General features: G+C 63.1%; 3 protein-coding genes across 10 annotated transcripts; all 3 read right to left on the bottom strand.

Moving 5' to 3' along the window:
* Positions 1-2,972: 2,972 nt before the first annotated feature.
* LOC121099534 (lysosomal acid glucosylceramidase-like) lies at positions 2,973-6,120 on the bottom strand. Its single transcript, XM_040618624.1, has 10 exons — positions 5,839-6,120; positions 5,491-5,682; positions 5,270-5,416; positions 5,005-5,138; positions 4,751-4,923; positions 4,413-4,650; positions 4,017-4,241; positions 3,765-3,928; positions 3,478-3,603; positions 2,973-3,357 (listed from the first exon to the last, which is right to left on the bottom strand). The coding sequence occupies exons 1-10, from the start codon at positions 5,927-5,929 to the stop codon at positions 3,255-3,257; spliced, it is 1,593 nt and encodes a 530-aa protein (XP_040474558.1). The 5' UTR covers positions 5,930-6,120; the 3' UTR covers positions 2,973-3,254.
* Positions 6,121-6,420: 300 nt separating this feature from the next.
* On the bottom strand, positions 6,421-12,714 carry FAM189B (family with sequence similarity 189 member B). Of its 4 annotated transcripts, none has more exons than XM_040618541.1 (12): positions 11,711-12,714; positions 10,982-11,038; positions 10,707-10,817; positions 10,413-10,538; positions 10,206-10,313; positions 9,860-10,020; positions 9,638-9,737; positions 9,468-9,552; positions 8,795-9,373; positions 8,428-8,496; positions 7,952-8,214; positions 6,421-7,415 (listed from the first exon to the last, which is right to left on the bottom strand). In XM_040618541.1, the coding sequence occupies exons 1-12, from the start codon at positions 11,918-11,920 to the stop codon at positions 7,224-7,226; spliced, it is 2,061 nt and encodes a 686-aa protein (XP_040474475.1). In that variant the 5' UTR covers positions 11,921-12,714; the 3' UTR covers positions 6,421-7,223. The 4 variants fall into 4 exon arrangements, with proteins under 4 accessions (XP_040474475.1, XP_040474476.1, XP_040474477.1 ...); XM_040618542.1 differs by having other exon boundaries at positions 8,428-8,493; positions 11,711-12,713; XM_040618543.1 differs by having other exon boundaries at positions 6,421-7,394; positions 11,711-12,708.
* A 195-nt stretch (positions 12,715-12,909) lies between these two features.
* On the bottom strand, positions 12,910-27,111 carry LOC121099541 (dual specificity protein kinase CLK2). 5 transcript variants are annotated; one of them, XM_040618649.1, is made up of 20 exons: positions 26,938-27,111; positions 25,151-25,320; positions 24,750-24,984; positions 22,898-22,994; positions 22,484-22,550; positions 21,997-22,113; positions 21,594-21,760; positions 21,024-21,118; positions 20,533-20,662; positions 20,095-20,177; positions 19,781-19,860; positions 19,470-19,560; positions 16,111-16,188; positions 15,876-16,016; positions 15,663-15,783; positions 15,445-15,573; positions 15,091-15,250; positions 14,720-14,821; positions 14,494-14,611; positions 12,910-14,347 (listed from the first exon to the last, which is right to left on the bottom strand). In XM_040618649.1, the coding sequence occupies exons 2-20, from the start codon at positions 25,318-25,320 to the stop codon at positions 14,201-14,203; spliced, it is 2,328 nt and encodes a 775-aa protein (XP_040474583.1). In that variant the 5' UTR covers positions 26,938-27,111; the 3' UTR covers positions 12,910-14,200. The 5 variants fall into 5 exon arrangements, with proteins under 5 accessions (XP_040474583.1, XP_040474581.1, XP_040474580.1 ...); XM_040618646.1 differs by lacking the exons at positions 12,910-14,347; positions 14,494-14,611; positions 14,720-14,821; ... (3 more) ...; positions 15,876-16,016; positions 16,111-16,188 and adding an exon at positions 18,379-19,036 and having other exon boundaries at positions 22,898-22,991; XM_040618645.1 differs by lacking the exons at positions 12,910-14,347; positions 14,494-14,611; positions 14,720-14,821; ... (3 more) ...; positions 15,876-16,016; positions 16,111-16,188 and adding an exon at positions 18,379-19,036.
* Between the last annotated feature and the right edge of the window lie 122 nt (positions 27,112-27,233).

Raw genomic sequence — 27,233 nt, forward strand, 5'->3', positions numbered from 1 at the left:
GGAGCACCCAGGACCCTCAGGCAAGGATGGCAAACGTGGCTGCACTCCCCGCTGCAGCAAAAGGACCCACCAGGTGCAGCCACACGGGAGCTGGGGCCGCTGCCGTGCCCTGCCCAAGCCCTTTACATTGCTCACCCCACCTCAGCACGCATGTGGAAAGCAGCAGCAGCAGCAGCCACAGCAGCAGCAGCTACAGCAGCAAGCTGGCAAGTGCCCCAGCTCCTGCACAGCCAGGGCTGCGCGGCTGAGCCAGACCCATGGAGCGAAACCTGCTGCCCCCACACCAGCTCTGTGACCAGGACAGGCCGTTCCCGCGGACACAGCACCATCACCGCAGGGATGCCCTCAGCATCTCTCCGCAGGGGTGACCCAGTGGGACACAGCAGCAGCTCCCAGCTGCTGCTCCCAGTTTCCCTCCACAGGGTTAAACCACTCCGTTAGCTCTCCCTCTCCGGGTGGAGCAGCATTTCATGACTAATTTTCTCCTTTTCTGGCGTATCAGATGCAGCTGTGGGGCAATTCAATCCATCAATGTTCCTCCTACCTTCCAGTGCTGCCCTGCTGGGTCCCACACCGGGGTGACACGTGGGGCTGAGCCATGGGGCACCCCCACACCTGCACTGGGGAAAGGGCAGACGGGACCCAGCAGCCCCCAGTTACGACTCATGGGGCAAACAGGCAGCCTAGAAGGAAGCTGCTGATCCCATTGCTGTGCCCCACGGCTCTGCCACCCCCAGCTGTGACTAAGGTATCAGCTGGCTGCTACACCCAAGGCTAATAACCCCAATTTTGGGAAAGGGTTAATAGGTCGGTCCCTGCTGCCCCACGGTTATCAGCTGCCTCTGGCTCGCTGCCAGCTGCTGGGGATGCTCCATACGTCCCTTCTCTCCCTGTTTTTGGGGTCTGGCTCGGGTCCCCACAGCCCCCACAGCTCCTAGGAGCAAAAACACTGCGGAGGCTGCTGGAGCTTGTCCTTATCAACACCAACTGATAAGAGCTTCCTGCTGAGCAGGAAAAGTGAGACCCAGGGGAAGGGTAACGCCTCGGAGCGGGTGGCATGGGAGATGCTGGGCAGCCCCACCAAGTCCTCTCAAAGCTGCTTCTTGCTGCCTCTCCCGGCACACAGGTCTTCTCCCAGCATCGCAGACCTGCCCCGCAGCAGGCAGAGGAGCCTGGGGGGTGAATTTTATTCTTTGGCCGGTGGGGATGGGGAGCCCAGGACCACGGAGCTGGGGCTGAGCTGCCTTTGCTGGGACCACGACTCCAAAACCACCGATGCCAAGGCAGGAACTGGGCATGCAGAGCCTCAATGCAGCATTGTGGCACCAGCTCTGGCTCCAGGGCCCTGCCAGGCAGCTGGACCTCGGCCCTTACTGGTGGTCACTGGTTCCAGGCCAGATGCTGGGAGGGTCCTATCCTGCCAGTCCCAGCAGCCGGTGCATGCCCCAAAATGAGCCAATGCTTTGCACAAGAATTAATGAGCCAAGCCCAACGCCATCGGAGGGTTTGCCCCTTCTCCGCTGAACCTGGAGCTAATCAGCCCTTCGGAGCCAAGTGGAGCGCAGGGACAGGGGCACGTGTCCCGGGATGATTCAGCATCCGGCCACTCGCTTTTATTACCGGGGCCTCTAAAACGTTAAAGGAATCCGGTAAGTGAGAACCTGGGAAAGAAGCAGCAGGTGGAGGAGCAGTCCTGCGCCCGGGTGCAGGGTTGCTGGGATCACTGCGATTCTGGAGAAATATTTCCCTCTTGTGGACAAACACAAAGAGCCTCCGGGCAGGATCAGGATGCTCCTGCCCCTCTCGCAGCCAGCTCTCCCCAGGACTCAGGCACCCCCGGGTGCTGCAGGGTCCCAGGGCTCCTGCCTCAAGAGCAGTGTCCCGGTGGCACCGCAGTGCAGGATGTGACCCTGTCACACACCTACCCACTGCCCTGGGCACTGCCAGAACCGGTGCTGGGCTGTGCCCAGCCCACACAGCATCACTGCTGTCAGTCTTGACAGCATCCTTGGGCTGCATCCCGCCTGCCTTGACCCAGCTGACCCGGCTCAGCCCAGCAGCCTCAGCCTCCCTTCCTTACCCTGCCTGCAATCCTGACCTCCCTGCCCTAATCTTCCGCTCAGCACACCCTTGGATGTGACGGAACCTCCATCCCTCCTTCCTGGGTGTGCCCGTGCTCAGCGCCCACTCCCGCCCACACCCACTTGCTCAAGCTGCCCCAGCTCCACCGCAGGAGCTAAGCCCCTGCTGCACCCCGAGCCTCCCCGCCGCAGCAGGGGCTGCTCTGCCCCATCCCCGCAGTGCCAACATGCTCCCCTGTGGGGCCACCATGCCTCTCCCCACAAAGCTGCATGAGAAGCTTGTGGATGCCCTGGCCCCATCCAGCGCCAGCTCGTACACAGACCCCACCGTACTGTGCTGTTCCTGGAGCTGGTTTGGCCTCCAGCCCCGACTCGGGGAGCACCCAGCACCCTGGGCCGGGTGGGATGTGACCCATACACCCCCAGCCCAGCATCGGGCTGTGAGCAGCTTCAGCTTGGTGGGAAAAGCAGGACAAGCTGAAGCTTGGCCACAATCCCTGCCCCGGGCTCCCACCCAGGTGGGTGTCCAGGCGCTTTGTCCCCATGCCTGCTGCAGGACCCAAAGCATCTGTGTGTGGGATAAATCCCGAGCTGCCCGCCAGCTCCCAAACCTGCCCGCAAAGGTAGTGGGAGAGAACCTGGGCTCGGCTGACCCCCCTGCCGGGCAGCACATGCCTGAGGCTGGGAGCGGACTGGTGCTTGGAGCCCCCCTGGCAGGGTAAGCCCCGCTGTGAGCTGGAGGGGGGAGCAGCACGGGGGGGACAGGGAGAGTGGCCACCCCGCAGGGCTCCAGCTCTTGGGACTCCCATGGGCTCCGTGCCCAGGCGGCACCCAGCCATGGCACCCGGGAGCAGGGGTGGGACCTGGATGTGTCTCTTCCAGCCGCAGACATAGAGGCAGCATCAGCGTTTAATGTCGGAGCAGCAGGAAACAGCGTTCACAGCCTGTGGGATCTCCACCCCGAGGGGCACCGGTGCCCCCGGCCCTCCTGCACACACATGGTGCTCCCCGGCCCGGCTCTCTCCTCCAGCCCAACCGAGCGTTCGGCTCCATCGCGACACGGAGAGCGGTGAGCCACCTCCTCACGTGCCCAGGTCCGAGCCTGTGGGCAGCGCGGAGCTGCTATCCCGGCTCGGCTCCATCCGGTCCCTGGCCATGGGCATCCCAGCCCTGTCAGTGCCGCTGCCACAGGTAGGTCTGGATGGAGCTGGCTGGAGCCATGGCGGCAATGAGGCCAACCGTATCAGCCAGCCCGAAGGTGATGTTCTGTGGGGACCTGGAGGGCGAGGAGCAGGGTCAGACCCGCAGCAGCACCCCAGCACCAGCGGGACGAGCCACATATGCAGGGCCTGGCAGGACAGGGTGCCGCGCTCACGGGTCAGGCTGCATCGCTTACCGGTTCAGAACCACCACCACCACGGCGCCATCGGGGCGCAGGAAAGCCGTGTACTCCAGGTCCGTCTTCTTGGACTCTTTGGAGGCAACCAGCCCCACACGCTGGGAGCCCTCAGGGATGAACTTACTGCATGGGCATGAGCAAGAAGCAGCCCCAGGAAGGAAGTCAGACCCCAGAAAAGCTCCTCTCCTGACAAGCCTGCCCTGCTCCCCTCCTGACAAGCTGCTACTGCAACCACGGAGCTGGAGCCCAGGCAGCTGAGAGCGTGTCAGGGGGCCCCGACCCACCTGAAGTGCCCCATGTGGTAGAACATGGGCTGCTTGTAGAAGATGCCTTCACTGCTGTCCACGATGACGGGGCTGTCCACGTAGTTCTTGACCCAGTTGGGGCCCCCCTCCAGGTCCAGGGCCAGGTTCCAGTCGGTCCAGCCAGCCACAAAGTGGTTCAGGTTCTGCAACATGACAGCCCAGACGTCTGCCCAAGGAGTGGGGTGCCAACAGGAGAGGGAGCACACCGGCAGGGTGATGCAGGAGGCTCACCATCAGGATGCTGTGGCTGTACTGGTTCCCTCGCTCCCAGCAGCCCAGGATCACATCTCTCTCCCAGAAATGGGCCCCGATGCATGCCTCCGTGGCCAGGATGAAGTAGTCGGGGAAAAGCTCATGAGTGGGCACCACCGTGTCCTGTATGGGACCAATGAAGTCCAGGTACCAGTGGATGCCGATGCCATGAACATAGCGAGCTGCCTCTTCATCCTCCAGGACCTAGTAGGGAAAAAAGTTGGCTACCAGTGGGTCCCGAGGGGCAGAGAGCCAGCGCCCCAGCCCTCCTGCTGCAGGATAGAGCAGCCAAGCCCTCCATGGGGACATGCTGCGCCAGCAAGATGGGGTCTCTGCTCCAGCTTGCCGTGCTGGTGGACCCCACGCCACTCTCACCACTTTGGCCCAGTGTGGGAGGTGGAGCCGGTTGTCATCCAGGATGATGAGTCGGATGTTGCTGTGGGAGCTGTTGGCCAGCGCAGGGCCCAGGTCCCGTGCGATGAAGTCCCGCTGCTGCTCGGCTGTGAAGCCCAGGCACTGGAAGGGGTAGTTGTTGATGAGCCCAGCCGTGGGCTCGTTCTCTGCCGTCACCGCCCAGAAGGTCAGGTTGTGCTTGGCGTATTCGTCCAGGAACCTGGGCACAGGGGAGAAGGGTGGGGCGTGGGTCCTCCCCGATGCCACTGCTGAGGGTCCCTGGGTGCCTCCCCCATCCCTTCGCCCCAGGTGCTCCTTACCGTATGAAGTAGTTGGCCCAGGTCTTGTGGTACTTGTCCCCTGCCTGCCCCTTCAGCGTGCCCTTCCCTACAAAGGACTCACTGGTCTTCATCCAGGCTGGGGAGGTCCAGGGGCTGGCGTACAGTGACAGCGGCCGCCTGCTCATGGCCGAGGCTCGGTGCAGGAGGGGGATCTGCAGGAGGGGGCAGAGGGACCGGCTCAGCTGGGCCCCTGCACCTCCCCACATCCTACCCCGCTCCTTCCCACCACTCACTTTCAACTTCGTGTCCTCGTCTCGCAGGCTGAAGTGGGTGAGCTCGTAGTCAAAGGGAACATCGTCGTAGGTGTAGGCGTGGAGGGAGAAGTCGCAGCTGGCCATAGGGAGCCGGACGAGGTTGTACTCCAGCCCTGCCAGGCACAGCGGGATGGGACGGGCAGAGGTGGGCAATGGGACAGGAGGTCTCCAAGCCCTGCCAGTGCCCAGGCAGAGGCCTACAAGGTCCCTGTCACCATCCCTCCCACCTCCCTGACATTCTCACCTTCCTCTGAGAAGTATGAGCGCAGCAGGTGATCCTGGGCTGCTTCTGGCAGGGAAAACACATTCATGGCAGCAGCATCAGTGACAGAGCCGCCGAAACCCTTCACCTTCTGGTACCGCTGCGTTGTGTCCACCGTCAGGACGAGATCTGGCAGGAGGGAAGCGATGTGACGGCGGGTCGCAGGTGGGGTCTGGCCCGTTTCTGCCTGCCACGGTGGGTACCTGGGGCGCACAGGCTGCGCTGGAAGCTCCCCTCGCTGCGCTCCAGCCGCTTGCCAGCCTTGCTGCTCTCGTACTTGACGTAGGTGCCCGGGGCCGGCAGGACCACGGGGTCCAGCGTGTCGCAGTACGTGGCGTTGCAGACGCACACCATGGCATCACGGCCAAAGTACTTGGGGCTGCAGGGCCGGGCACCTGGGGGGGTACGGGCAGGGTGGGGGGCAGCTGCCGGCTTGGGGACGGGTCCCTGCCAGAGCTGTGCTGCCCACCCCAGGGTGCTGCTGCTGTCCCCGCACCCCATCACTTCCCCGGACCCCCGGCTCTGGCGCTGCCCCCACTCCCCCTGCTCACCTGCGGCCCGGGGCACAGCCAGCAGCGCCAGCAGCGCCAGCAGCATCAGCAGCGCCAGCAGCCGCCAGCCCGGGGCACCGGCAGCCCCCATGGCCCCGCCACTGTCCTGTAAGCGCTGGACCTGTCAGCGGCGGCACCGTCGAAGCCTCTCTCGTCCCGGTGGCACCCCGAGCCGAGCCGAGCCGAGCCGGGCCGCGCTCCCCGACCTGCCCCGTAGCACCGGGCCCACCACCAGCCTCGCCTTTAAGGCCGCCCAGGCTTCCCGTCCCGCCCACGCCCGGGGCGCCGGTACCGGCAGGGGGCGGGCCGGGCCCCGGTGGGGCAGGGCAGGGGGCGCGGGCCTGGCCCTACTCTGGCCACGGTAACGGGGCCGCGGGGCAGGGGGACGCGCGCGGGCACCGGGAGGCGCAGGCGGGCACCGGGCACCGCGCCGCGTCCCCGCTCCGCCCGCGGCAGACGCCGGTACCGGCCGTCCCGGGCTGCGACCCCGGAGCCTCCCCGGGCCCCCGGCCCCGCCCCTCACATGACCGGTCAGCTGAGCGCGCGCCCCGCCCCGCCCCGGCCCCACCGGCAGCACCGGCCCCCACGGCCCCGGCGGGCGGCACCACCTTTATTCGGTCTTTAGCGAGGGGCTGCGAGCGCCGCGGCACCGGCACCGGCCCCGCAACGCGGCCCCGGGCGCAGCCGGGCGCGGGGGGAGCGGGCGGGGACGGGGACAGGGACAGGCACGGCCGGCGCGGGGCACCGGGCACCGGGCACGGCCGGCGGGGGGGCGGGGCTGAGGGGCTGGGCAGGGGACAGGCACGGCCGGTGCAGGGGACAGGGCATGGCCAGCGAGGGGGACAGGGCAGGGGACAGGCATGGCCAGCGCAGGGGACAGGACAGGGGACATGGCTGTCCTTGGGGCACAGGCACAGCTGGCGCAGGGGACGAGACACGGCCAGCACAGGGGACAGTCACAGCTGGCACAGGGGACAGTCACAGCTGGTACGGGGGACGGGGCAGGGGACAGGCATGGCTGTCCCAGGGTACAGGCACAGCCGGCGCAGGGGACAAGGCATGGCCAGCACAGGGGACAGGCACAGCCATCCCAGGGTAGAGGCACGGCTGGCACAGGGGACAGGGCAGGGGACAGGCATGGCCATCTCGGCCCCCAGCGGATGCCCCAGGGGACCAGCCCCTCGCCCTGGTGCTGCCTGGGGAAGGGGCCCAGCAGAGACCCCGCGGCAGCGGCGCAGGACCCAGCCCTGCTGGGGCAGCAGCAACGTCCAAGCAATGTCCACAGGCCCTGGCCCAGAGCGGGACCCCCTCTCCACAGTGGGGCACCCACACCAGGCCACCGGGAGGGTCCCAGTGGAGGCTGCGCTGTCGGTGGGGGTATGCTGTCAGAGGATGCTCTCCTTGCAGGTCCCGCTGAGGCTCCGCGGGCGGCTGCGCTCCAGGCGGCGGGCAGACAGGAGCCGTCGCAGGGACGAGGTGGAGCTCAGGTCCCCGCAGCTTTGCAGGTGGATGCCTTCATGGGGCCGCTCTGCTCCCGGACAGGCGCTCCAGGGCACCTGCAACACCGTGGGGACAGGCTGCAGCCACGCGGGTGGCACCCTGCGTGCCAGGGGGAGCTGGGTGGGCACGCAGGGCAGGAGGGAATGGGTGGCAAGGGGTGGCAGAGGTGAGCATCGTGCGCCTAGGCTGTCATTAAGGACAAGCCATGAGGGCCTCCTGGGCTGCGCAAGGTCTCCAGCATCCCATAAGCCACAGCAAGACATCCCCGTGACTGCCTGCAGGCTGCGGTGACTCGGGGGCAAAGCCAAAGCTGTTGTGACACATATGATTTTCCCACATGCACGATTTCCCCACTGGTGGATACGGTGGGGACCGAGGGGAAGGGGCTGCCGTGCCAAAAAGGGCTGGGGACAAGGACAGTGCCACAGGAAGGAGGCTCTGCCTGCAGCCAGGGTGCCGACACCACGAGGGCACGGCAGGGGAATGGGGACCCTGGAAGAGCCAGCGTGGAGGTGCTGGTAGAGAATGGAGGGAGGGAGAGGGTGTGTATGGGGCTCCCTGGGAAAGGGGAGCTGCCCCCATCCCCTGGGGCACCGTGGCTGCTGGAGCCCACCTGCTTGTGCCCCTGGAAGCTGTGCCCAGACACCTCCACACCGGCTGCCGGGCTGCGCTTGGGTCGCTGCAGGAACCTGGCCACCAGCCCGCGGGTGCCCCGGCAGACCTTGAGGTCCCCCAGGGAGCGGGTCGTCGTCTTTGACAGCTGCTGCGGCACCTTCTTGGAGGGCAGCAGCTTGCTCTTCCCCACAGATCCAGCCCGGAGCAGCAGTGGGGAGTCACAGTGTGAATGGCGGAGCAGGCAGGCCTCCGAGCACAGCCCTGCGGGGACACTGCCATCAGATGCCAGGACACTGCCCCAGGCACTGCCCCCGCAGCCCCTGGGGGTCCTGCTGTCTCCCCTCCCCAGCCACCGGGAGCGGTACCACTGTGGGTCCTCCTCGTCCCAGCCCCGACAGGGTGAGCCTGACCCCAAAGGGGTGCAGAAACACCCCCTTCACCTCTTTGTATTCCAGTACATCCCAGTGCTCTGACCTGTATCCGCAGAGGAGTTGGACGTGGTGTCCTCCAGTGCTTTGGTATAAAGTACTTCCCTGAAATCTGCTGGGAGCAGAAAGAGCACTCAGGCTTCGGCTGCGCCCCACGCCGCTGTGCAGACCCCCAGCACGAGCCCAGGCAGCATGACCCACCTGCCCCCACCCCGTCCCGCCAGCCCAGCAGCCCCCACCTGCTCCCCCCACTCCCCTGGTGCAACCACCCACTCAGGCCTGCTCTAATCCTGCCCCACACCCCCCCACACCCCCCCGGAGAAATGCAACCAAAACCCGCAGCGCATCCCGGCTGCAGCATGGAGAGATGCTGCTGCGCGCATGTCCCCGTCCCGGCAGCCACCGCCACCTACCAGTGTGGCCGGCCATCAGGACGCCGGGGTCACTGTGCGACCTGACGAGCGGGTGCTGGCTCAGCCCCGGGGCCGGGGATGAGGGGCAGGAGGTCTCGCTGTTGCGCCGCGGGTGGCAGAGACGCCCGGTGTTGGGCCCCGCAGTGCGGCCACCCCCGCGTCCCTGCAGAGAGCCCTTGTCCTTGAGCCGCACCTCGGGGAAGCAGGGCCCCACGCAGCGGGCCAGCCCCTCCAGGCGATTGCAGCTGTGGGTGACGGCTCCCCCCACCAAGATGCCGTCGTGGCCGGGCTCTGCCGTGGAGCAGGAGTAGGAGCGCTCCCCCCGCACCCGGGGCTGCGGCGTCTCCTCGAAGGGTCCCTGCAAGCCCAGCGTGGGGCTGCGCGCGTGGTGGCTGCACTGCACGCAGTCCACACTCAGGCAGTAGTCCGCGCGGCTGCGCTGGATGGAGCGGAAGAGGACGTAGTCGACGGAGCGCATGGAGCCCTGCAGCTCCAGCAGGCACGAGTCCTCCGAGGGGCTGCTGTCCCCAGGGATGTCCATGATCTCGGACATGATCAGGGACCCGCTGTCCATGGACACTGTGAGAAGTGGAGCAGGCGTGAGCGAAGAGCTGCCGGGAAGGGCTGGTCCCCTCGTGGCCCCTCTGCTGCCCCACCGATGGAGCACGCTCACCTTCCCCACTGAGCACGATGGAGGGGACGCGGTCGCAGGTGCAGGCGTGTGAGCCGTCCGTCAGCTGCGAGTCAAACAGGGTGGCCTGCGGGGCAGCACGGTCAGCACAGGCAGAGCAGGAGCCCAGCCCTGCCTGGCTGACCCCAGCCCCCAGCCCCCCAGCCTCCCACCTGGCTGTCTCCCCGCAGCCCCATCACGGTCTCGTAGGAAGGGGGGAAGTCAGTCGGGTAGAGGGGCACAGGGCTGTCCATGGAGCCGTTGTAGGTGATGCTGCGGAGGCAAGACCAGAAAAGCCACATCAGGTGGGACAAGCCCTACTTAGGGGCAAAGGGCCCACCCTGCTCCTGCGGCACAGTGGCCCTGCTCCACCAGCCTTGCTCCCAGCCGGGTACCTCTGCGCATCCGTCTCGGAGCTGCAGGTGTACTCGGGGGGGTAGTAGGGGGGTGGCGGCACTGGGGGCACAAACTCCTCGAAGTCCATCATGCTCTGCAGAAAGGTGTCAGGGGGGGACGTGCATTCCAGCGTCATGGAGCTCGAGCGCTGGGGGACCAGCTGCAGGGAGAGCAAAGGAGGGAGAGCTGGGACCCCCTGCCCAGAGATCCAGCGAGGGATGTGCATCCTGGGCCTTAATCTGCACCTGGCTGGGCCCAGATCTTGCCCTGGCACCCCAGGACCTTCCCAGTCTGGGAATGCTGCTCCTCAGCCCTGTCTGCTCCTGGGCCAGGGCTGGGACTCACCACATGGACTATGTCAAGGGAGAAGATCTGGATGCAGCACACAACAGCGGAGAGCGTACAGATGATGGTGGAGAAGACAGTCAAGCCACAGACACTGAAGAGGAGGTCCTGGGGAGGAGTGGGGTGAGCTGTGGATACCTGCAGAGCATGGCAGGGTACACAGCCACTCCCCCAGAGAGACCTTGACCCCCCCCCCGGGCCCCCCACCTTGAGTGCTACACGGATGCTCCGGCAGTTGGGGTTGGGGAACAGGGTCAGCATCTCACTCTGCTGGCTGCAGGAGGCAGGTGGGGGCTCTGAGCGGGCCTGGCAGCAGACACACAAGTCCTTCTCCTGGGGACAAGGAGCACTGTGAGGAACCTCGGGATGCTGTGCTCTCCCTTGAGAGCCACTGGCACATCCCACCAGTAGACCCCTCCCCACAGCTCCCCATGTCCCCAGAGCCCTGCAGCCAGGGACCCAGGTGCATGGGGGGCTGCAGCAGCCCCCGGACAGCCTCACCCTCTCGCAGGCCTCCAGGGACTTCACCAGCTGCGCGTTCTGGCAGGACAGGATAGACCCGGCAAGGCTCAGCATGATGCCCAGCACTGACAGCAGTGTGAAGAAGGTGATCTGCAGCAGGGAGGAGAGGGGCTGCCAGCTGGGCAGGGCTGTGGAGCAGGGAGCCGACATACACGGCTGTGTGTGCAGGAGCACGTGGGGCTGCTGGGCCCTCTCACGCTGCCCTCCCCACCCTGGCCCCCTCCTGCAGCCGGGTATCCCCCCCCAACACCTACCACCAGGGTGAGCGGCCGCTTCCAGGAGACGATGCCGACAAGCCCAGACAGCGCCAGCTGCAGACGCACAAGCCCAGGGGTGAGGATGGGGAGGGGTCTCTGCCAGGCAGTGGAGCCCAGAGCATCCCCCGCCCTTGAGCAGAGCCCCCCGAGCCCTGCGGGCCCAGAGCTGGCCCAGGAGCACCAAGGCCGGAGGGGCAGCCCCGGCACCACAAGCCAGGAGAAACTGCTGATTCAGGGCACTGGGGAGCCTGGGACTGCGGGCAGCTCCGTGCTGGGCAGCGAGCTGGGCCGGGATCCGTGCCGCAGGGTCACCTCGGGGGACCCCAGGTCCTGCCCACACCCCACGCCCGCAGCACCCCACGGCGTGGCTGGGGAGCAGGGTGGCCCCCACCCTGCCACCACCGCAGCGCCCCCCGCATCCCCCCCCCCCCCGCGCCTGCGGCCGCACAAACCTGCCCGCCTCAGTGCGCCCCCTCCCCGCCTCAGGGGTCCCCATCCCTCACCGAGTGACCCCGGGGGAACCCTTGGGATTCTCCCACAATGCACCGCGGCGGCCCCAGGCAGAGGGTGGGGGGAGCAGCGGGGCCACACTCCCCTGGGACTGGCGGCAAATTCAGCATCCAGGGAAAATTCAGCACCCGGGGAGAACCGCTCGGCAGGCGGGGAGCGGCCGGGAGCCGCAGGGCAGGGCCCCCCCGCCGCGCACCGCCCCGACCCCCGACTCACCGAGAAGCCGGCCCAGGACGGGCAGGAGTGGCGGATCCTGGCGGAGGGGGTGATGGTGGCCGCCACCAGGCTGAAGGTGACGATCAGGACGCCCAGGATCACCTGGACAAAGCCCAGCACCAGCAGGATCTGCAGCCAGGTGCGCTGGAGGCGCAGGCGGGTGAGGCTGCGGGCCGGGCGGCCGGACAGCGGGCGGCCGGGGGCAGGCATGGCTGCCGGGGGCGGCGGGCGGGGGCGGCCGGGCCCGGAGCCCCGCGGCAGCCGGCGGCACCGCGCCAGGACGGGGCCGGCCAGCGAGAAGCAGGAACGGACGCTCTGCGGGAACTGGCCAGGCTCCACCTTTCGCCTCCCGGCGGGGGCTGGCGACAGCTTCTCCCGGCCCCCCGGGGGGACCGTGCGGGACCGGGGGCCGACGGCGGCTCCGCGGCGGGTCCCGGGCGCAGAACCAGCCTCACCGGTACCTCGGCGTCCCGCAGGCGGAGCGCGGCCCCGGGGCTTCCTCCTCTCTCGCCGTCCCTGGAGCGCCGGGACCCCGCCGGGGGATCATCCCGTCCTGCGGAGGCCGAGAACCGCCGCCCGGGACGCGGCGCCTGGCCCAGGCCGCTGGCCCCCGGGGCAGCACCGGCAAGCGGGAGCCGCGGGCCGGGCAGCGGGCGAGGGGCCGGCCGCCGCCCAGGAGCATCCTCCGCGGGGAGCGGGCGCAGGGGCCGGGGCGCCCGCGGTGAGGGTCGAGGGGAGATCCCGCTGCCGGGAGCGGCGGCGGGGGGGTAGGCTACCGACGGGCTGCCCGCCCCGCGGCCCCCAGCCCCGGCGCCGCGCAGGGCGGCTGACGGGGACGCCCGGGCGGCGGGATGCTCCGCGGAGCGCTGCCAAGCATCCCCCCCCGCTCCGCTTCCCCGCGGCGGCCTCCGGGATCCCCGCTCCGCCGGGGCCGCAGCCCGGTGGCCGCGCCCGGGGCAGGAGGCGGGCGGCGGAGCGGAGACGCAGGGCAGCTCCGGGCTCGCTCCCGCTGCAGCCCGGCGGCAGCTCCGGCCGCGCCCGCCCCGGGGCCACCCCTCCGCTGCACGCCGGGAGCTGTAGTCCGGCCCGCCCCACCGGGAGGCAGCGACAGCAGCCCAGGGCCCCGGCCCCGCCGCCCGCCCCCGGTTCCTACCGCTCCCTGCCCGCCCGCGGCTGCCAGCGCACGGAGACGGCGGAAGCACGGAGTGAAACTTCATTTATTCCTTAAATAAAACCTGAAGGCGGCTTGGCAGCGGGCAGGGCAAGGGGGCCACGGTGGGGCAGGGACCCCTGCCAGCCCCCAGCACAGCAGGGCAGGGCAGAGCCATCGCTCCCACCGGCCCCGCAGGTGAAGGCATGGACCCCCTCGCTGGCCCAGGAGAAGCAGGGACCAACCTGGGAGATGGGGCAAAGCAGATGAGACCTGTCCCAGGGAACGGCAGGGAGCCCCAAGGACACTGGCACAAGGGACAGGGGCACACCAGGGGCTACTGGGGGCACGTACTGGGCAGTACTGTGCACGGGGGTGGCTCAGCGCCCTGAGAAGGGGGGCAACGGCCCCCGGGGGAGGCACAGGCTCTGGGTGAGGAACACCAAGGGGTGTGAGGGGGCACAGGCTCCAGGGCAGGTGGAGAGGAGGGAGGGAGAAGCTGTTCAGCCCCCGCTGGGGGCGAGGAGGGGGCCGAGGCGGTACCAGGATCCCTCCTCAGCACCCAGCCTGGCTTTAAGGCTCGCCATGGCTGAGCGTGGGTGCAGGCTGAAGGCGGGAAGGCCCACCAGCAGCACCAGCACCCCTGGTGCCTGTCCCAGCCCCACTCTCCTTATCCCTGCACCTGGAGCCGGCTCAGCCCAGCAAAAGAGGACAGGGAAGGGACTGGAGGAAGGGGTTGCCTCCCAGCTCAACACCCCGAGGGCAGAGCCAGCCCCTGCCCCCCCCCCCCAGAACAAGCCCCTGGGGGAAGAGGGGGACGATTTCCTTGGCAGGGAATTGGGTGCCATGTCAAAGGGAAGGCAGGCGAAAGCCTCCAGGGAAGAGCTGGCCTCTGCACACCCTGGCACTGAGCACAAGGGGAACCCTTCACTTTTCTGGGCACACAAGTGGCATCACTACTCGAGGAAACAGGAGAGCCCAGGGAAGGAGAGTGGCCATTTCAGTCCCTGTCACATGTCTGGAGGAGGCTCCTGCCCCCAGCAGCCAGTGCTGGAAGGGAGAGCGATGACAACAGGCGCAGGGCTGGGCCACAGCACCCCCCCATCCCACTCCTTCCCCAGTCCGCTGAGGGGAAGGGACCAGCACAAACCAGAACAGCCTCCATCTGTGAGGAAACGGGTTAGAGCAGCAGACAATTCAGGCACCAGCACTTTCAAGCTGGGATGAGGCAGCCTCTGACAGCTGATGCAGACACACGGGGATCCAATGAAAGTGCAACTTGGATTTCCTCTTCCTCAGAAAGAGCCCACGTGCGATGAGAAGCTGGGGGCCCTGCCTGGCTAGGGTGCCCGGAAGGCATTGGTGGCGGCACCCGCAGCAGCGTTGGCCGCTGCGGTGCGCACTGCCTGGTTAGAGAAGACCCCGGCAGCAAACTCCTCCTGCGCTTTCTGGAAGCTGGCACCTGTCCGGCGATACAGAGAGTGGATCTGGAAGGGAGGAGCAGGGTCAGGGTCAGGGCAGCAGCCCTGTTCCAGGCTGCCAGTGAACAGAGCTGTGCCCCTGCCTGTGCCAACACCACCACCCTCATCCTCCCCAAGGGACACTCCAGCCCCGAGGTTCGATCCAAACTCACCTTTTTCAGCATAATGATGCCCAACACAGCCACTGCTGTGAAGACCAAGGACACCAGAATCATCATCACAGCCACGGCCGTGTTCTTCCGCAGCGCTATCAGGCTCAATATCCAGCCACTGCAAAAGAAGAGGTGGTTGCCCACGGGTTCCCTATTCCCCACCCACCTCCTCTCTTTCTGGGGTACTCAGCCAGCCAGGGCTCCTAGTGGTCAACCCAACACACACCTGAATCCCCAGTTTGGTATGCCGATCGCCTGCAGCACATACATCACATTCTGGGCAAAGAAGACGAAGAAGAAGACAAAGAAGTTGAAGGAACTGTCACTCCTGAGAGAAAGAGACAAGTGCAGTTAGGCCACAGAAAATTCTCAAACCTTCCTCAAAGTAGGGGGACACAAGGAGAACGTGAAGCTCAGTACAGGATTACCACATCCCCCAGACCCAAAGGCCACAAAGGAGCCAGGACACTGTCAATGCTGCACTTGGGGCAAGGGCCTGTTCAACTGAGCAGCCGGTTCTCCCCAGCTTCAAGCACCAGCCATGCAGTCCCCCCACCCCGCTGCTTTGCTGGCCTGGGAACTGAAGCAGATACACACCTGAAAGCTTTGTACATCGGCCTATACCAGCAGACAAAGGAGCAGGGCGTGTAGAGGAGAGCCCAAAGAATGGAGAGGCCGAACCCAGAGCCAGACGAGGGCTCCACACAGAACCAGGCCAGCGAGGACAAGAAGTTCAGGAAGAGAGCAATGGTGCTGGCTGAGAGAGAGGGCAACGGTCAGGCAACCCGAGCGAGGGTCCCCCCTCCCCACACCAAGGGCTCAGCCCCCCCAGACCTGGGCGCAACATCTTAATGGTAACTTCTCCCAAGCAGCAGCGTTTGCTTGCACGCCGGACACTTGTTGCTCTACCTCCTCCCAGGATTTGCCCTTAGATTTCCCCCTGGGACTCACCCATCCAGAGGTAATACATGGTAGAAACGGTTTTCTGGAAGTCAGCAGGGATCTCCACGGGGATATCTTGGTAGAAGCAAGGCTTCACTGGGCAGAAGGACGGCAGTGGGGGCCAGTTGTTTGGCCTCGCTGTAGAGGGAAGGAGAAGGCAGCAGTGCCCGTGCAGGGGGGCCGAGGGCAGGCTGCCGCCATCCCGGCCCTGCCCGCAGACCACTCACTTGCCGCACCGCCCAGGGCCGCGTTCTGCAGCTCCCGCTCCCGCCGGTCCAGCTCCTCCGCCTTCCGGTTCAGCTCCTCCTGCCGCTTCAGCAGCTCGGCTGTGGCGGCTGCCGCCGAGGCCTAGGGGGACACAGGCCCTGGGGCTCCCGCCTTCTCCACCGGCCCGGCTCGGCCCACCCCGCGGCGGCCAAGCGCCTGCCCGCCTCCCGTACCTGCGTGCCGTAGGAGCCGTAGTTCCGGGGCTCCGTGGGGCTGCCTTTCCGCGGAGGCTGCGCGGCCCCCTGCGGCGGGGCCATGCCGGCCGGGGACAGGGGCACCGGAGCCGCCGACGGGGCCTGGTACGGCGGCGGCGGCTGCGGGAAGAAGAGGGGGATGGTGAGGCGCCGCTCGCCGTGGGGCAGGCCCCGGCCGCCGGGAAGCGGCCCCGCTGCGGCCCGCCCGCCTCACCGCGCCGCTCTCGAAAGGGTTGTAGGCGTCCAGTGCCGATCGCTCAGAGCCGGGCCAGGCCTGCACCGCCGCGGGGTCCTGCAAGAGACACGGCCCGTGTGAGGTGCGGCCCAGCCCAGCCCGGTACCGGGGCCCCCAGGGCCGCCGCCGCCGCCGCACTTGCCCCGAACGGGGCGCACCTGGAAGGGGTTGTCCGGGAGCACGGCGGGACCGCCGCGCTGGGCCATAGCCGGGTCAGGACCAGGACCAGGACCGGGACCGGGACCGGGGCCGCCGCCGCCTCAGCCCCTCAGCCGCCCGCCCCGCCCCGCCGCCGCCGATTGGCTGCCGCCCCGTGACGTCATCAGCCCCGCCTGCGGTCCGGGGAGCCTCACTGCAGGGGGCCTCCGCGCATGCGCGGGGCCTGGGCACGCGACGCGCTCACGTGACACTTCCCCGCGCAGGGCCCGCCGGGAAGCGCGTTCCCATGGCAACGCCGGGACCGGGCCCGTCCCTGCCGCCCCGGGCCGGGCCTCGCCGTCGCCCCCCGAGTCCCTCTGGGCCTCCCACACCCCCGCGGGGTTTCGGGGCTCCCGCCCAGGGCCGGCTTCGCTGCCCAGCGATGGCTCCGTTCAGCCAGGCCTACCGCCACAGCAGGCCCCTCCCCGAGGCCTCGCATCTGAGCCCCTCGACTGGGCCCCCGCCTCTTACCAGGGCCGTCGCGGTGCTGCCCGCCTCCGCCTGCACGGAATCCCCTGGGTTTTGCCCTCGGGAGGGCCAGCGGGCACGCGGTAGAGCAGCTGTTCCACTGGGCCCACCAGCTGTATGGCTGAGCCCATGCAAGTAAAACACTCGAGGAAGAATCCGTGGCATGACGAGCAGTTTGGGGAATTTAACTTTTGTGTCTCCTGGACCAGTTATTTATAGGGATCTCTGATTCCATCAACTACCAGCTGCATATGGACAGCATGCCAACACCCACCCTGGAGCAGGGATTCTGCAGCATCCAGAGCGCGGCACAGGACACCTATCCATACCTGCCCCTAGCTCCTAGCCCTGCTCTCAGTGCTTAGCAGTAACTGCTCCTCTCTGCTAAAAATATTCCTTAGCCTCTGAACAGAGTCTTACAAAGTTACACACAGATCTGTGAGCTCCCACTTCAACCCAGGCAGCTGGCAGCTTGAGTTGTGCTCTCTGTGGGGAAGGTAAGAGCTGCGGAATCAGGTTTGGGGCATGGGTGTGGGTTATTGTTTTTTAAGTCTGAGACAGACCACAGGTGTGTTATTTGGTCAGTCTGGCTCTCCTCCAGACTCACCTGGGGGCTGGCTATACACGCAGCAGGACATGGTCTTCCCCTGCTCCATTCCCTGGCACACAGCACTGGGCTGGTTGCTGCCAAGCCAACTGAGACTGCAGGCAGTAGGTGAAAACTTCCAGCCCAAGCTCATGAAGTTAGGATCACAAGCTCATGAAGATGACTCACTGTCACCCCTCCTGAGACTCCCCCATGCTAACTCCCTACAAAGCCAGACTTTTTCCTTTATCCCTCTGGCACGACAACAGTCTGCCAGAGCCAGGACAGAGCCTGCCACAGACTGTGCCACAGCAAAGCGATAAGCTCCTGCAGAATGTATCATGAGTGTGTCTGCTCTGTTACTGACACTATCCCAGTGAGACCCTTCCAGACATGCTGACAGAGCTGCCATCAGGTCTGAAACATCCCCAGCAATTTCCATGGGAAAGGCCAAGCCAAGGCCCCAGCCTCACTGCAGAGCTGGTGAGAGCGAAAAAGGCGCAGACACCACGCATGTGTTTGACAGCTGAAAGCAGGCACTTGGACACCCCTTTTCCAACCGCCATCACCAGTAGCCACTGCTCCACCCCATCCAGGGAGCAAGAGGTTTCTCTCATAAAGAGAACATGTATCTTGAAGTACCTACTGTCCTCCTGTTTCTACATCCCACTTCAGTGTTGATCACAGGGCACAATGAAGGAGACAGCCCGTGTTCCGCTGCCCCTCACACCAGAGTCTGCTCAGGTCCAGCTGCAGCCCTCAGATGGTCAAAAGCAGCTCATACCTGGCGCAAGCTCAGGCACTAGGCCAGCATCCAAGCTTGGGAGAAGTGGTGGAGGTGGACTGAGCTGGCTTCGTTACTGAAGTTTCCTGGACCTTTCATCCCAAAAGGGAATGCACCTTCCTTCCCTCTGCAGGGCACACAGAATGTAACCAACCAGCAGATCAGCCCCAGGAGGGGCTGCTGCTGGTCCAAACCCAGACCAAGTGGTTTATTCACTTCATATTTATTTTTCACAAAGACTGTACAAAATTCTTATAAAACTCTGGTGTGGGGATGGGCTATGACATTGATCCAAAAAATAATTCCCATGCAGTCCCACCAGTTTCATAACTTACAAGGAAACAGATAAGCTACAGAGCGCTGCAAGTTCTGGAGTATTTACACCAAGGAGGGCAGGAGAAGAACAGGAGACAAAGCAACACGTGAACAGAGGTATTTACAATATGGACATACAGGCCCCCTCACCTCACGATAACGGCAGCAGCAACAGCAGGAGGTTGGGCCCATGGTGCTCAGAGGCCAATATAGAATATGGGCTATTTACAGTATCTCACATATTAACAGCTTTACAAATGTGTCCAGGGAGTTCTTCTCATGTATAAAAAAAAAAGCACCAAGTGTCTGAATAGAAATCACACAGGCCTCCACGGGGGCTAGAATCTGAGGGCAGGCTGGCACCTGTGACGTCACCGGCTGATGTCTCTGCTAGAGTCCCACATTTTTGTGCTCGGCTCCACCTCCAACATGTCAAAGAAGGGGTGCTTGAGGGCTTCGGCCAGGGTGATCCGCTTGGATGGCTCGTACTCCAGCATGCTCTCAATGAGGTCAAAAAGGCGGTGATGGTCCTCAGCCTCAGAGGTCAGGTATCGCTGGAGAAATGGAGGGGAGAGGTTAGGGCCAAGGATGCTGTGCCCTGTCATGGTCACAGTAAGCTCCCTGGGCTGAATGGCTAAGCTCGGGGAGGACTGGTTTGCTCAGTCACTCATCCTAGACCTGAACCCTGGGCTGCTTTACCAAGCATCAAACTGCTGATTTTTCACACCCCCTTGCCATCTTTCCCAGGCACTTCCTGAGGTCTCCACGCCCTCCTCCTCCTCCGCTTCAGACTAAGCTCAGGCTGCTGCAGTCTTCCTAGTTTACGTCCGGGACAGCCAAGACTCCTTCAGGAAGACACTGGTCTAACCCTTTCGCTGGCCTAACCTTGCCCACAGGAACAATCTTCACAAATGGGGGCAGGCACTATAAGACTCTGCAATGAGAAAAGGATAAAGCAACCAGGTGCTCCTGCCCACCCCACCTTACCCGCAGCGGCTTGCAGTTTTCCCTAACGTAGCGGCCAGCAGAGGTGTTCTCGTCCCAGTCCAGGCGGCCATGGTAGAAATATTTCTGTTTCCTGTCAGAGCAAGAGGTGGGAAAAAGTTACACACAAGCACAAAATGTCTTGCAGCAAGAGCAACGCACCAGCCCTGACAGTGCACGCTACTGAGGATGATGCAGCAGCACAGGCAACCGGCTCAGCAGGCAGCTTCAGAGCTTGACCCCTCAGAGAGAACAGCTACACATGAAGTGGGAGAGCACTGGAAAGCCCATGGTGCCCAGCCAGCCTTGCTCACCTTGTCTTCCGGATCATCCGAGAAGGAATTGGCCCCAAGATCCTCTCCATCATGGCCAGGTGCTCCCGGTTGTCATGTGTCTGAGAGATAGAAACATAAAGGGAAGGCATGGAAGAGATTCTGGTCCTTCAACTTCCAGCCCTGGGTACTCCCCCACTCAGAACCCCTGGCTGGGCAACACCTCAGTCATCTCTACAAGACTGCAGCGATGGAGGGAACCCCATCAGTCCCAGAGGCTCCTGGCTGTACTGGGACACAGCCAGCATCCTTTTTCACAGCAGTTGTGAGGTAGCCATACAGCACACAGTTCTCACCTGAAACAGGGTGAAACCCACATAATACTCAAAGATGATGCAGCCAATGCTCCACACATCACAGGGCTGGCTCCAGCCAAGCTCTAAAAAACAATGTTTTTTAAGTAAAAGATCCAGTTATGGCCTAAGATTCCACACCTCTCTCCCTTACCCTTTTAAAAATGTAACAACTGGAAAAACAATTCTCATTCCAGCCAGGCTCCCCAATACGCCAGTGGCAATATACTTCCCAGCTGGTAGTAATGCCAAAACACCAACTTTTAAACTGTTGGCCCTCCCAGAAAACAGCACATTAAACAAAACACTTCTCATCTCCCAGGGTAAACCCAGGACAGCTACTGAATGACGTGGAGACCAAATGCTCCTTAATCCAGCAGGCAGCACCCAGTGCCCTCGAGGTGAACACCTGCCTCTGCAGAAAGACCAAGCGGTACCTACCCAGTATGACTTCTGGGGCCCGGTAATGCCTGGTGGAGACAATCGTGCTGTGATGTTCATGATCAAATGTGGCACTGCCGAAGTCCACCACTCTGATGGCTGTGCTCTTCACACTCCGCTCATCCCGCTTCTTCGCGAGGGAGAATGGCACGTTACTCAGGGGTTTTGAGATGCGGACTTAGCCCCTTCCTTACACAACTGAGGCTTCCCCACAGGGCACCGTGGGAGGGAAAGACTTCAGAGGGTACATTAGTGCTGGCACAGCCCCCAGACAAACTATCACCATCAGCCAGGTAAGCCTGTGGTTCCTATGGCTTACTTACAGATTACACAGGCAGGTCATGCAAGATATGGGCCCTGAGTAAGTGCAGGAACGTAGTCGGTCAACCCCGTGTCTCCTGGGGCCTTGTTCCGACTCCTCCCACCTGCTGATAAGGTCAGGAATACCAAGAACCCAAGAGAAGAACTCTAACACAAGGCAGTGCTGTTACCTTTTCCAGGTTATAGGAGAGTTCGTAGTCAGAGTTGACAAAGAGGATGTTCTCTGGCTTGAGGTCAGTGTGAGTGAGTTTATTGTCATGCAGAACTGAGGAAGCAAACAAGAGTCAGGGTGACCAAACAGAATCAAAGCAAGGCTGCACCCACCCGGAGAGCGGACATCGTTCATTCAGTTTGCTCATACTGGCACCAGTTTAGCCCACATTTAGAACTGGGTGTGAACAGTTAGGCTAGTCCAGGCCTTAATGCTTCAGTAGAAGCATGATGATTTATTGTATTGATCACCAGAATGTGGGGGGACGTGGATGCTGAAGTGCCCTGAGCTACTGCCAGCCCACATGCATCGGAAAACATTAGAGTCAGGAAAATAAAAAGGATTCATTCCAAACACGCATTCACTGCTGGAGGGGCAGGAAGGCTCAGTCTCAGAATTGGCACAGCAGCACCGCAGCAAAAACTCGCTGCTTTGGGCCACCTGTCGCAGAACTGGCATGGACATTGGGAGCTGCACAGCTCTCCAGGTCAGTCAAGGACCAGTGGAGAGAAGAGCAGTGAACACTTACATTTCACAGCCTGGCACACCTGGTAGGCCATGTGCCGTACTTGGTGGATGGGGTAAGGCAGATAGTTGTTGTCCTTCAGGAAATCAAAGGTGCTGAGCCCCAGTAGTTCGAAGGAGATGCACATGTGGCCATGGTAGTCAAACCAGTCAAACATCCTGACACAAAGACTGAGAGAAAAACTCTGATTCGGGACAGATCTGCAGGCACCACTCGGCTATGTCATCCCTGCGTCAGGCTCCTCCTTTCCTTGCTCAGTCTGTATCCCACAGCAAGCCAATACGCCTCAAAAAACTAGCTACGAACAAATCTGGTCACACAACATCAAGTAACACTCTCATCCCATCCCTGCAACTGTGCTAAGGTGATCCTTGCCCTTCCATTTTAACACCAAAAGCACACTCACTTTGTGTTCTCAGGATCCTTCTCATTGATTTTCTCCAGCACATTAATTTCCAGTCGAGCAGCCTCTTTGTATTTCTCCACATTTTTAATGATTTTGAGAGCAACACGTGCACCACCCCTGCGGGAAAAACAGGAAGAAAGTGTAAGATCACCCCACGCCTGCTCAGATAGCCTGTGCCCTGCAAGAAGGACTTTCCAAACCAGCTTCACCCTCTGCAGCACAGCCTTCCGCCACCCTTGCTCAAGCCAGAAGGTGGCTGTTATTAAGGGATGTCCACCAAAGCAGTGCCTTTCCCCTCCCTACGAACAGCCCCGAGGCTCCCCCCGACCCCTCTCCAACGTGCCCAAACTGAGGAATTCTGGAAAAGGACATCCATTTTCACCCCCAGGCTCCCACGTTAAGTGTGAAAGGCTCCGTCACCAGCTGCGGTCTCTCCTTTTCCCTCACCACCATGTCTGTCCCCCCCTCATCCCAGGAGCAGACATACCTCCGGTGATCGATGCACTGCACCACTCTGCCGAACGTGCCTTCCCCTAAGGTGCTAATAATCTCATCTGGGAGGGAGAGAAAAAGAGGAAGGCAGATGAGAGAGTGAGCACGACCTGGATGCAGCGCATACACAAGGCAGAGGAGAATGCATTGCAACACCTAACCTGCACACAGCTTGAGAGACCGGAGCAGCGGAAGGCTGACACCGGCTGCACAAGGCAACTGCCCTAGTTCCCTGGCACTTCAGTAACAATACAAAATATAAACGTAGCTTTAACAAAAGGGGAAGGAAAAGGAGAGGGTTTCTCTTTAATAAACAATGAAAATAAAATGAAACAGAAAGATAAGACAGATCTGCGACTGCGATGGGAGCTTAACTAGAGAGCTAAATTATGTTACGATTTGGCTGTACATCTTTCTTGTAGCCAGTCGCCGACGCGATAGATCAGATGCCCCTCGTCGTCGTCCTCCACACTCTTGGCCCTTCTGCTGCTCTGTCGACTCCGCTGCTGGCCCAGGCAGACAGGGAATTCATCATTCACCAATCAGATTTTCAAACCAGCGCAGCAGCCAGCGTCACGCATTGGTTGGTTTGGAAATTCACATGGTTGTTTGAGGAGGGGTTGCAGGAGGAGATTCCCAGCCAATTCATACGGCACAGAGGAATATATAACGATAGGGATATTGCAAGGGAACATGTCAAGATACAACACACTAGCTCAGAAAAGAAAAAAACAGTTTGCTTTTCGTTGTAGCAAAAAAAAAAAAAAAAAAGAAAAAAAAGAAAAAAAAAGAACCTACAAACAGCCCCACCCGAACCAGTGTGAGAGCAGAGATGGTCAGAACAAGGACTAGCGGAGGGGCAGTGGAAGGGGCCAGCTGCTCTCGCTCCTAGGGGGCTCGGAGAGGAATGGCACTGGCCTTCAGGTCCTGGGTAAGGCCAAGAGAGCACACCGAAGCACAACTCTGCAGCCGGGTGCTCAGTGGCCGCAGGGAAAGGCTCACTTCAGCCCCACGGCAGCCACTGAGGAAAGGCAGCAGAACGCAGGTGCTGGGAAGTTCTGCACAAGCAAAGGCCCAGGCTGCCCCACACAGGCACTCCCCATCCCAACAACCACCCACATAGCTTCCCCCAGCCCCAGCACTCAGGAAAAGATGAACTCAGAGATTTCAGAAGCAACTCTTGGTACAATGATCCATCCAAAACCAGAGAGAATTTACGAGTGACTGCCTGGGGGAAGACGTGACACCTCTTCCTAGACCCTCACCCTGCCAAAGAACCTGGTCCTGGAAGGACTGACTCCCAGGAGAGAAGCAGAGGCCCAACAGGGAATAGGGACAGCCTGGGATGAGGCAGATAAGAGGTTTATGCCAGAGAAGAGAAAATTCCTGCCTTCAGTTCTTCAGCTAAGTATCCCCACACCTAGGAGCAACTGGCCAGCAGACCTGGGACCCGAATCCAGCCCACAATCCCATCCCTGGACATACAGCCAGAACAGACCAGACAACACTGAGCGCTCCACACACAGAGCAGAGAACGTGTCTGGGGTCTAACAGAAGTGGAAGGTGAACAGCAGAACAGACAAGAAGAGAAAGGCAGGGAACACTGCTGGGAAGAGCCTGTGATGGCTGCTGCCTCCACCTGAATTGACCAGTCCGCAAGCTCTACTTCTTTGCAAAGCCCCTCGCACGACATCCCATGTCAGCTGGGCCCACCCAGAAGGAACCTGCTCTGACACAGGACCTAACCCTCAGGGACTGGAGGGGTTCCTGCCACAGAACACAGGCCCCAGCCAGGGACCACGGGGACCAAGCTGCCTGTTGCAGGCAGACCGAGCTCTCTGGGACCAGGATCAGCTGAATACTTGCTGTACAAACCTCGCACAAAAGACTGCTTGGCTGGGGTTCCTGGACAGCTCTTAATGAGCGTCACGGAACAAAAGCAGCACTCTGCAGGGATAAAGGAGCTGAGGACTGCAGCACCACCCCGGGGGACATGCCAGCCTCGCAAGGCACGCCTGTCCTCCTCCCACCTCCAAGCCGGCAACACTAAGAGAGGGTCTGAGCTGCCTGTGCCCAGCTGGCACAGGGCAGCCACTGCCAAGGCGCATCAGTGGACAGGAACTGCTGTCTGCATCAAAGGCTTTCTACGCATTTCTCAAGCTCAGTCCGAGAGAGCGTTAGAAAGTGAGTTTTCTACTTACCCAGCTCGTCACCTGGGAGAGAAAGGTTACAGGGGAGGCCCAGCACAGCAGGATACTCACCGATGAAGAGCGACTAAAGGACCGGCTGCGGCGCCGCCTCCGCCTGTGCTTACGCCGGCTGCTTTTGCAGCTCCGGTAGCTGCCCTCACGGTCCCGGGAGCGTCGGTACTCATAGGAATGACGGTACTCGGGTTCATAGTAGGCTTCCCCTCGCTCTCGGCTGTAATCGTTCCGCCGGTAGCTGTCACAGTAACGCCGGTCATAGGCCCTCCTGTCGGCTGAGTGGTCATCGTAGCTAAGGAGGGGAAGCAAGCCAAGGGGATTCAGTTATGAACACCGCCTGGGGAGTTACAGCCCAGAGCACACGAGAAAGAACCAGGCCCAGGCCACGCAGGAGCTCAGCTCCAGCCAAACCGGAGAAACACCTCAGGGTCTGAGGTCCCTCATCTCTGCAGACTCACCTCCTGGATCGAACATGGTAACTGTCTTCCCGACGGTGCCGACGGTCACGTTCGCTGCTGCTCGATCGTGACCGTGTCCGCCGTCTCTTGTGTTTGCGACTTCTATAGCGCTCATGGTAACTGCCTCGGCTGCTGCGCTCCGACGAGCGGTACCTTCTAGAGTGAGGCATCTGCACGGACAACAGACAGTAATGACTACACGAGGCATTTGCAAGGGAGAGAAACCAGCGCAGATCACCAGTGGACAAGGAGCTGCTAGGGCAAGGTGCAGGGGAGGCAATCAATAGCATGTCTGAGCATGCGGTGGGGGCTGAGAGAGAGATGAACTTCTGAGAGATCCCAGAACCCCATATGAGAGAGAATGTGATCACACACACAGGCGGTGCTTGGTGCAGTTCTGTTTTCCAGGTTACTTTCCTCTCTTCACACCCATCCCTACTACCCACCACTCCAGGAGTGGCATTTCCACCCTCAGGGCTTCCACCTTCTCTCTTTAAGCTAACGTACTCCCCAGGACCAAGGAAAACTGAAGTGAAATAAATCTGAGGATATGCCCGGTGCTTGGCCCAAACTCCTGCACCGGTGCTGGAGACACCTAAGCGGGCAGCTCCTGAAGAGATGTCTTTGCTTTACTACCAAGGAAGCAACATTTACGCTTCCCACTGCAAGTGGGAAGAGCTCTACAGAATCAAGGGAGCAAACCCACCCTTTCCACGTGGAGATGAGTTAACAGAGCCTTGTAGACCCTGCCTCAGAGGAAAGGAGTGCTCTCTGGTGAGACGTGAGGATCGAGAGCAAGGAGAGAACACCTGAGCAAGATGGCACACCAGGTCCCAGCTCTGCCGAGCCAGCCCACGGGCTCGGGCTCCCGCTCCCACCCCCACCCCTCACTCCACAAGTCTAAGACATTCCCCGCACGTATTTCGGTTCTGAAGCATCCAGCAGCTCGACCTGCCTTGCCTCCACAGACAGGCAACCGGGGCTCCCTTTGTCCACAAACCTCTCACCGACAAGTTTTCCCCTTCCCGAAGGGTTCGCTCCCGCACCCGGCTGCCTTCCCACACCCACACCTACGCCAGCACTACCGGCAAGGCTACCAAAAGGCAAACCCGCCCCCGGCGATGCGGTGACCCCCGGGGGGGGCTCGTTACACCGAGCCAGCTTCCCCCGCCGGACCACGGGCGGACTCTGCGGGGGCGCTCACGGTTCGCCCCCCTTCGGCGGGTCTCGCCGTGCCGGCGGCGGGCGCCGAGCGCAGCTCCGGGGCGTCGCTGCCAGCCGCTAATTACAGGCGGCGTGTGAAGGCGACGCTGGCGGCCGGCCAAAGCCGGGCACCCGCGCCGCGAGCAGCCGGAGCCCGCACCGGGGCGTTCCGCAGCCGGTCTGGAACCGGTTTGGGGACGATGATGGCGGCCGCGCCGGCCGCCCTGCTCCGCGGCCGCCGGGTGGGGCCTCCGCCGGCCGCGGGGCCGCGCCGAGCGCCAAAAGCGGAACGAGCGGGCCCCGGCTGCGGAGCAGAGGGGGACGGGGCCCGGCCACCGGGAGTGACCGGGGTGGTGGTGGGGAACCTCCCGCCCTGGTGCCCCCGGGCCCGGCCGCGGCCTCCTCGGGCCATCCGGACCCGCCGGCCCCCCTACGCCTCGCGGAACGCCCCCCCCCGGGCCGCAGCCCCGCCAAGCGCCCACAGCCCGGGCCTGCCTCACACGGCCCCGGCCGCCCCCGCCAGCCACGGAGGCCGCGGCCTACCCTCGCCTCGCCCCGCCACGCCCCGCCGCGCCCCGCCGCACCGTCCTCGCAGCCAGCCCGGTGCGCTTGTCCCACAGGAAATCCGTGATGGCGGCCGTGGGCCCCCGGGAATCCCGGGCCCCGCTCCAGCTGCTCCGGCTCCGCCGCTCGCTGCTGCCGTCGCCGCCGCGCCCCGCCGCGCCGCCGATCCGGGTTACCCCCAGGCCGCGCGCAGCCCGCCGCGGCGCCGCGCACGCACGCACGCACTCACGCACGCGCGTCACAAGGCGCGGAATCGAGGGGCGGGGCCAGGGGGGCGGGGCCGGGGCTGGGCGCTCCGCCCGCCCTGGCCCCCAGA

Source organism: Falco naumanni, chromosome 20 (genome assembly GCF_017639655.2).
Source record: "Falco naumanni isolate bFalNau1 chromosome 20, bFalNau1.pat, whole genome shotgun sequence".
NCBI classification, from domain to species: Eukaryota; Metazoa; Chordata; class Aves; order Falconiformes; family Falconidae; genus Falco; species Falco naumanni.

Coding starts and splice junctions, on each gene's coding strand:
- LOC121099534 (XM_040618624.1), bottom strand. CDS start 5,929: ATGGGGGCTGCCGGTGCCCCGGGCTGGCGGCTGCTGGCGCTGCTGATG. Junction 5,683..5,838: donor GGCTGTGCCCCGGGCCGCAG/GTGAGCAGGGGG, acceptor GTACCCCCCCAG/GTGCCCGGCCCTGCAGCCCC. Junction 3,358..3,477: donor GTGGTGGTGGTTCTGAACCG/GTAAGCGATGCA, acceptor CTCGCCCTCCAG/GTCCCCACAGAACATCACCT.
- FAM189B (XM_040618541.1), bottom strand. CDS start 11,920: ATGCCTGCCCCCGGCCGCCCGCTGTCCGGCCGCCCGGCCCGCAGCCTC. Junction 10,314..10,412: donor GCATCCGTGTAGCACTCAAG/GTGGGGGGCCCG, acceptor ACTCCTCCCCAG/GACCTCCTCTTCAGTGTCTG. Junction 8,215..8,427: donor CAACTCCTCTGCGGATACAG/GTCAGAGCACTG, acceptor GTGTCCCCGCAG/GGCTGTGCTCGGAGGCCTGC.
- LOC121099541 (XM_040618649.1), bottom strand. CDS start 25,320: ATGCCTCACTCTAGAAGGTACCGCTCGTCGGAGCGCAGCAGCCGAGGC. Junction 20,663..21,023: donor TCTCCTATAACCTGGAAAAG/GTAACAGCACTG, acceptor TCCCTCGCGAAG/AAGCGGGATGAGCGGAGTGT. Junction 16,189..19,469: donor AAAACTGCAAGCCGCTGCGG/GTAAGGTGGGGT, acceptor TGTCTCTTGCAG/GACCCCGCGGCGGTGCAGGC.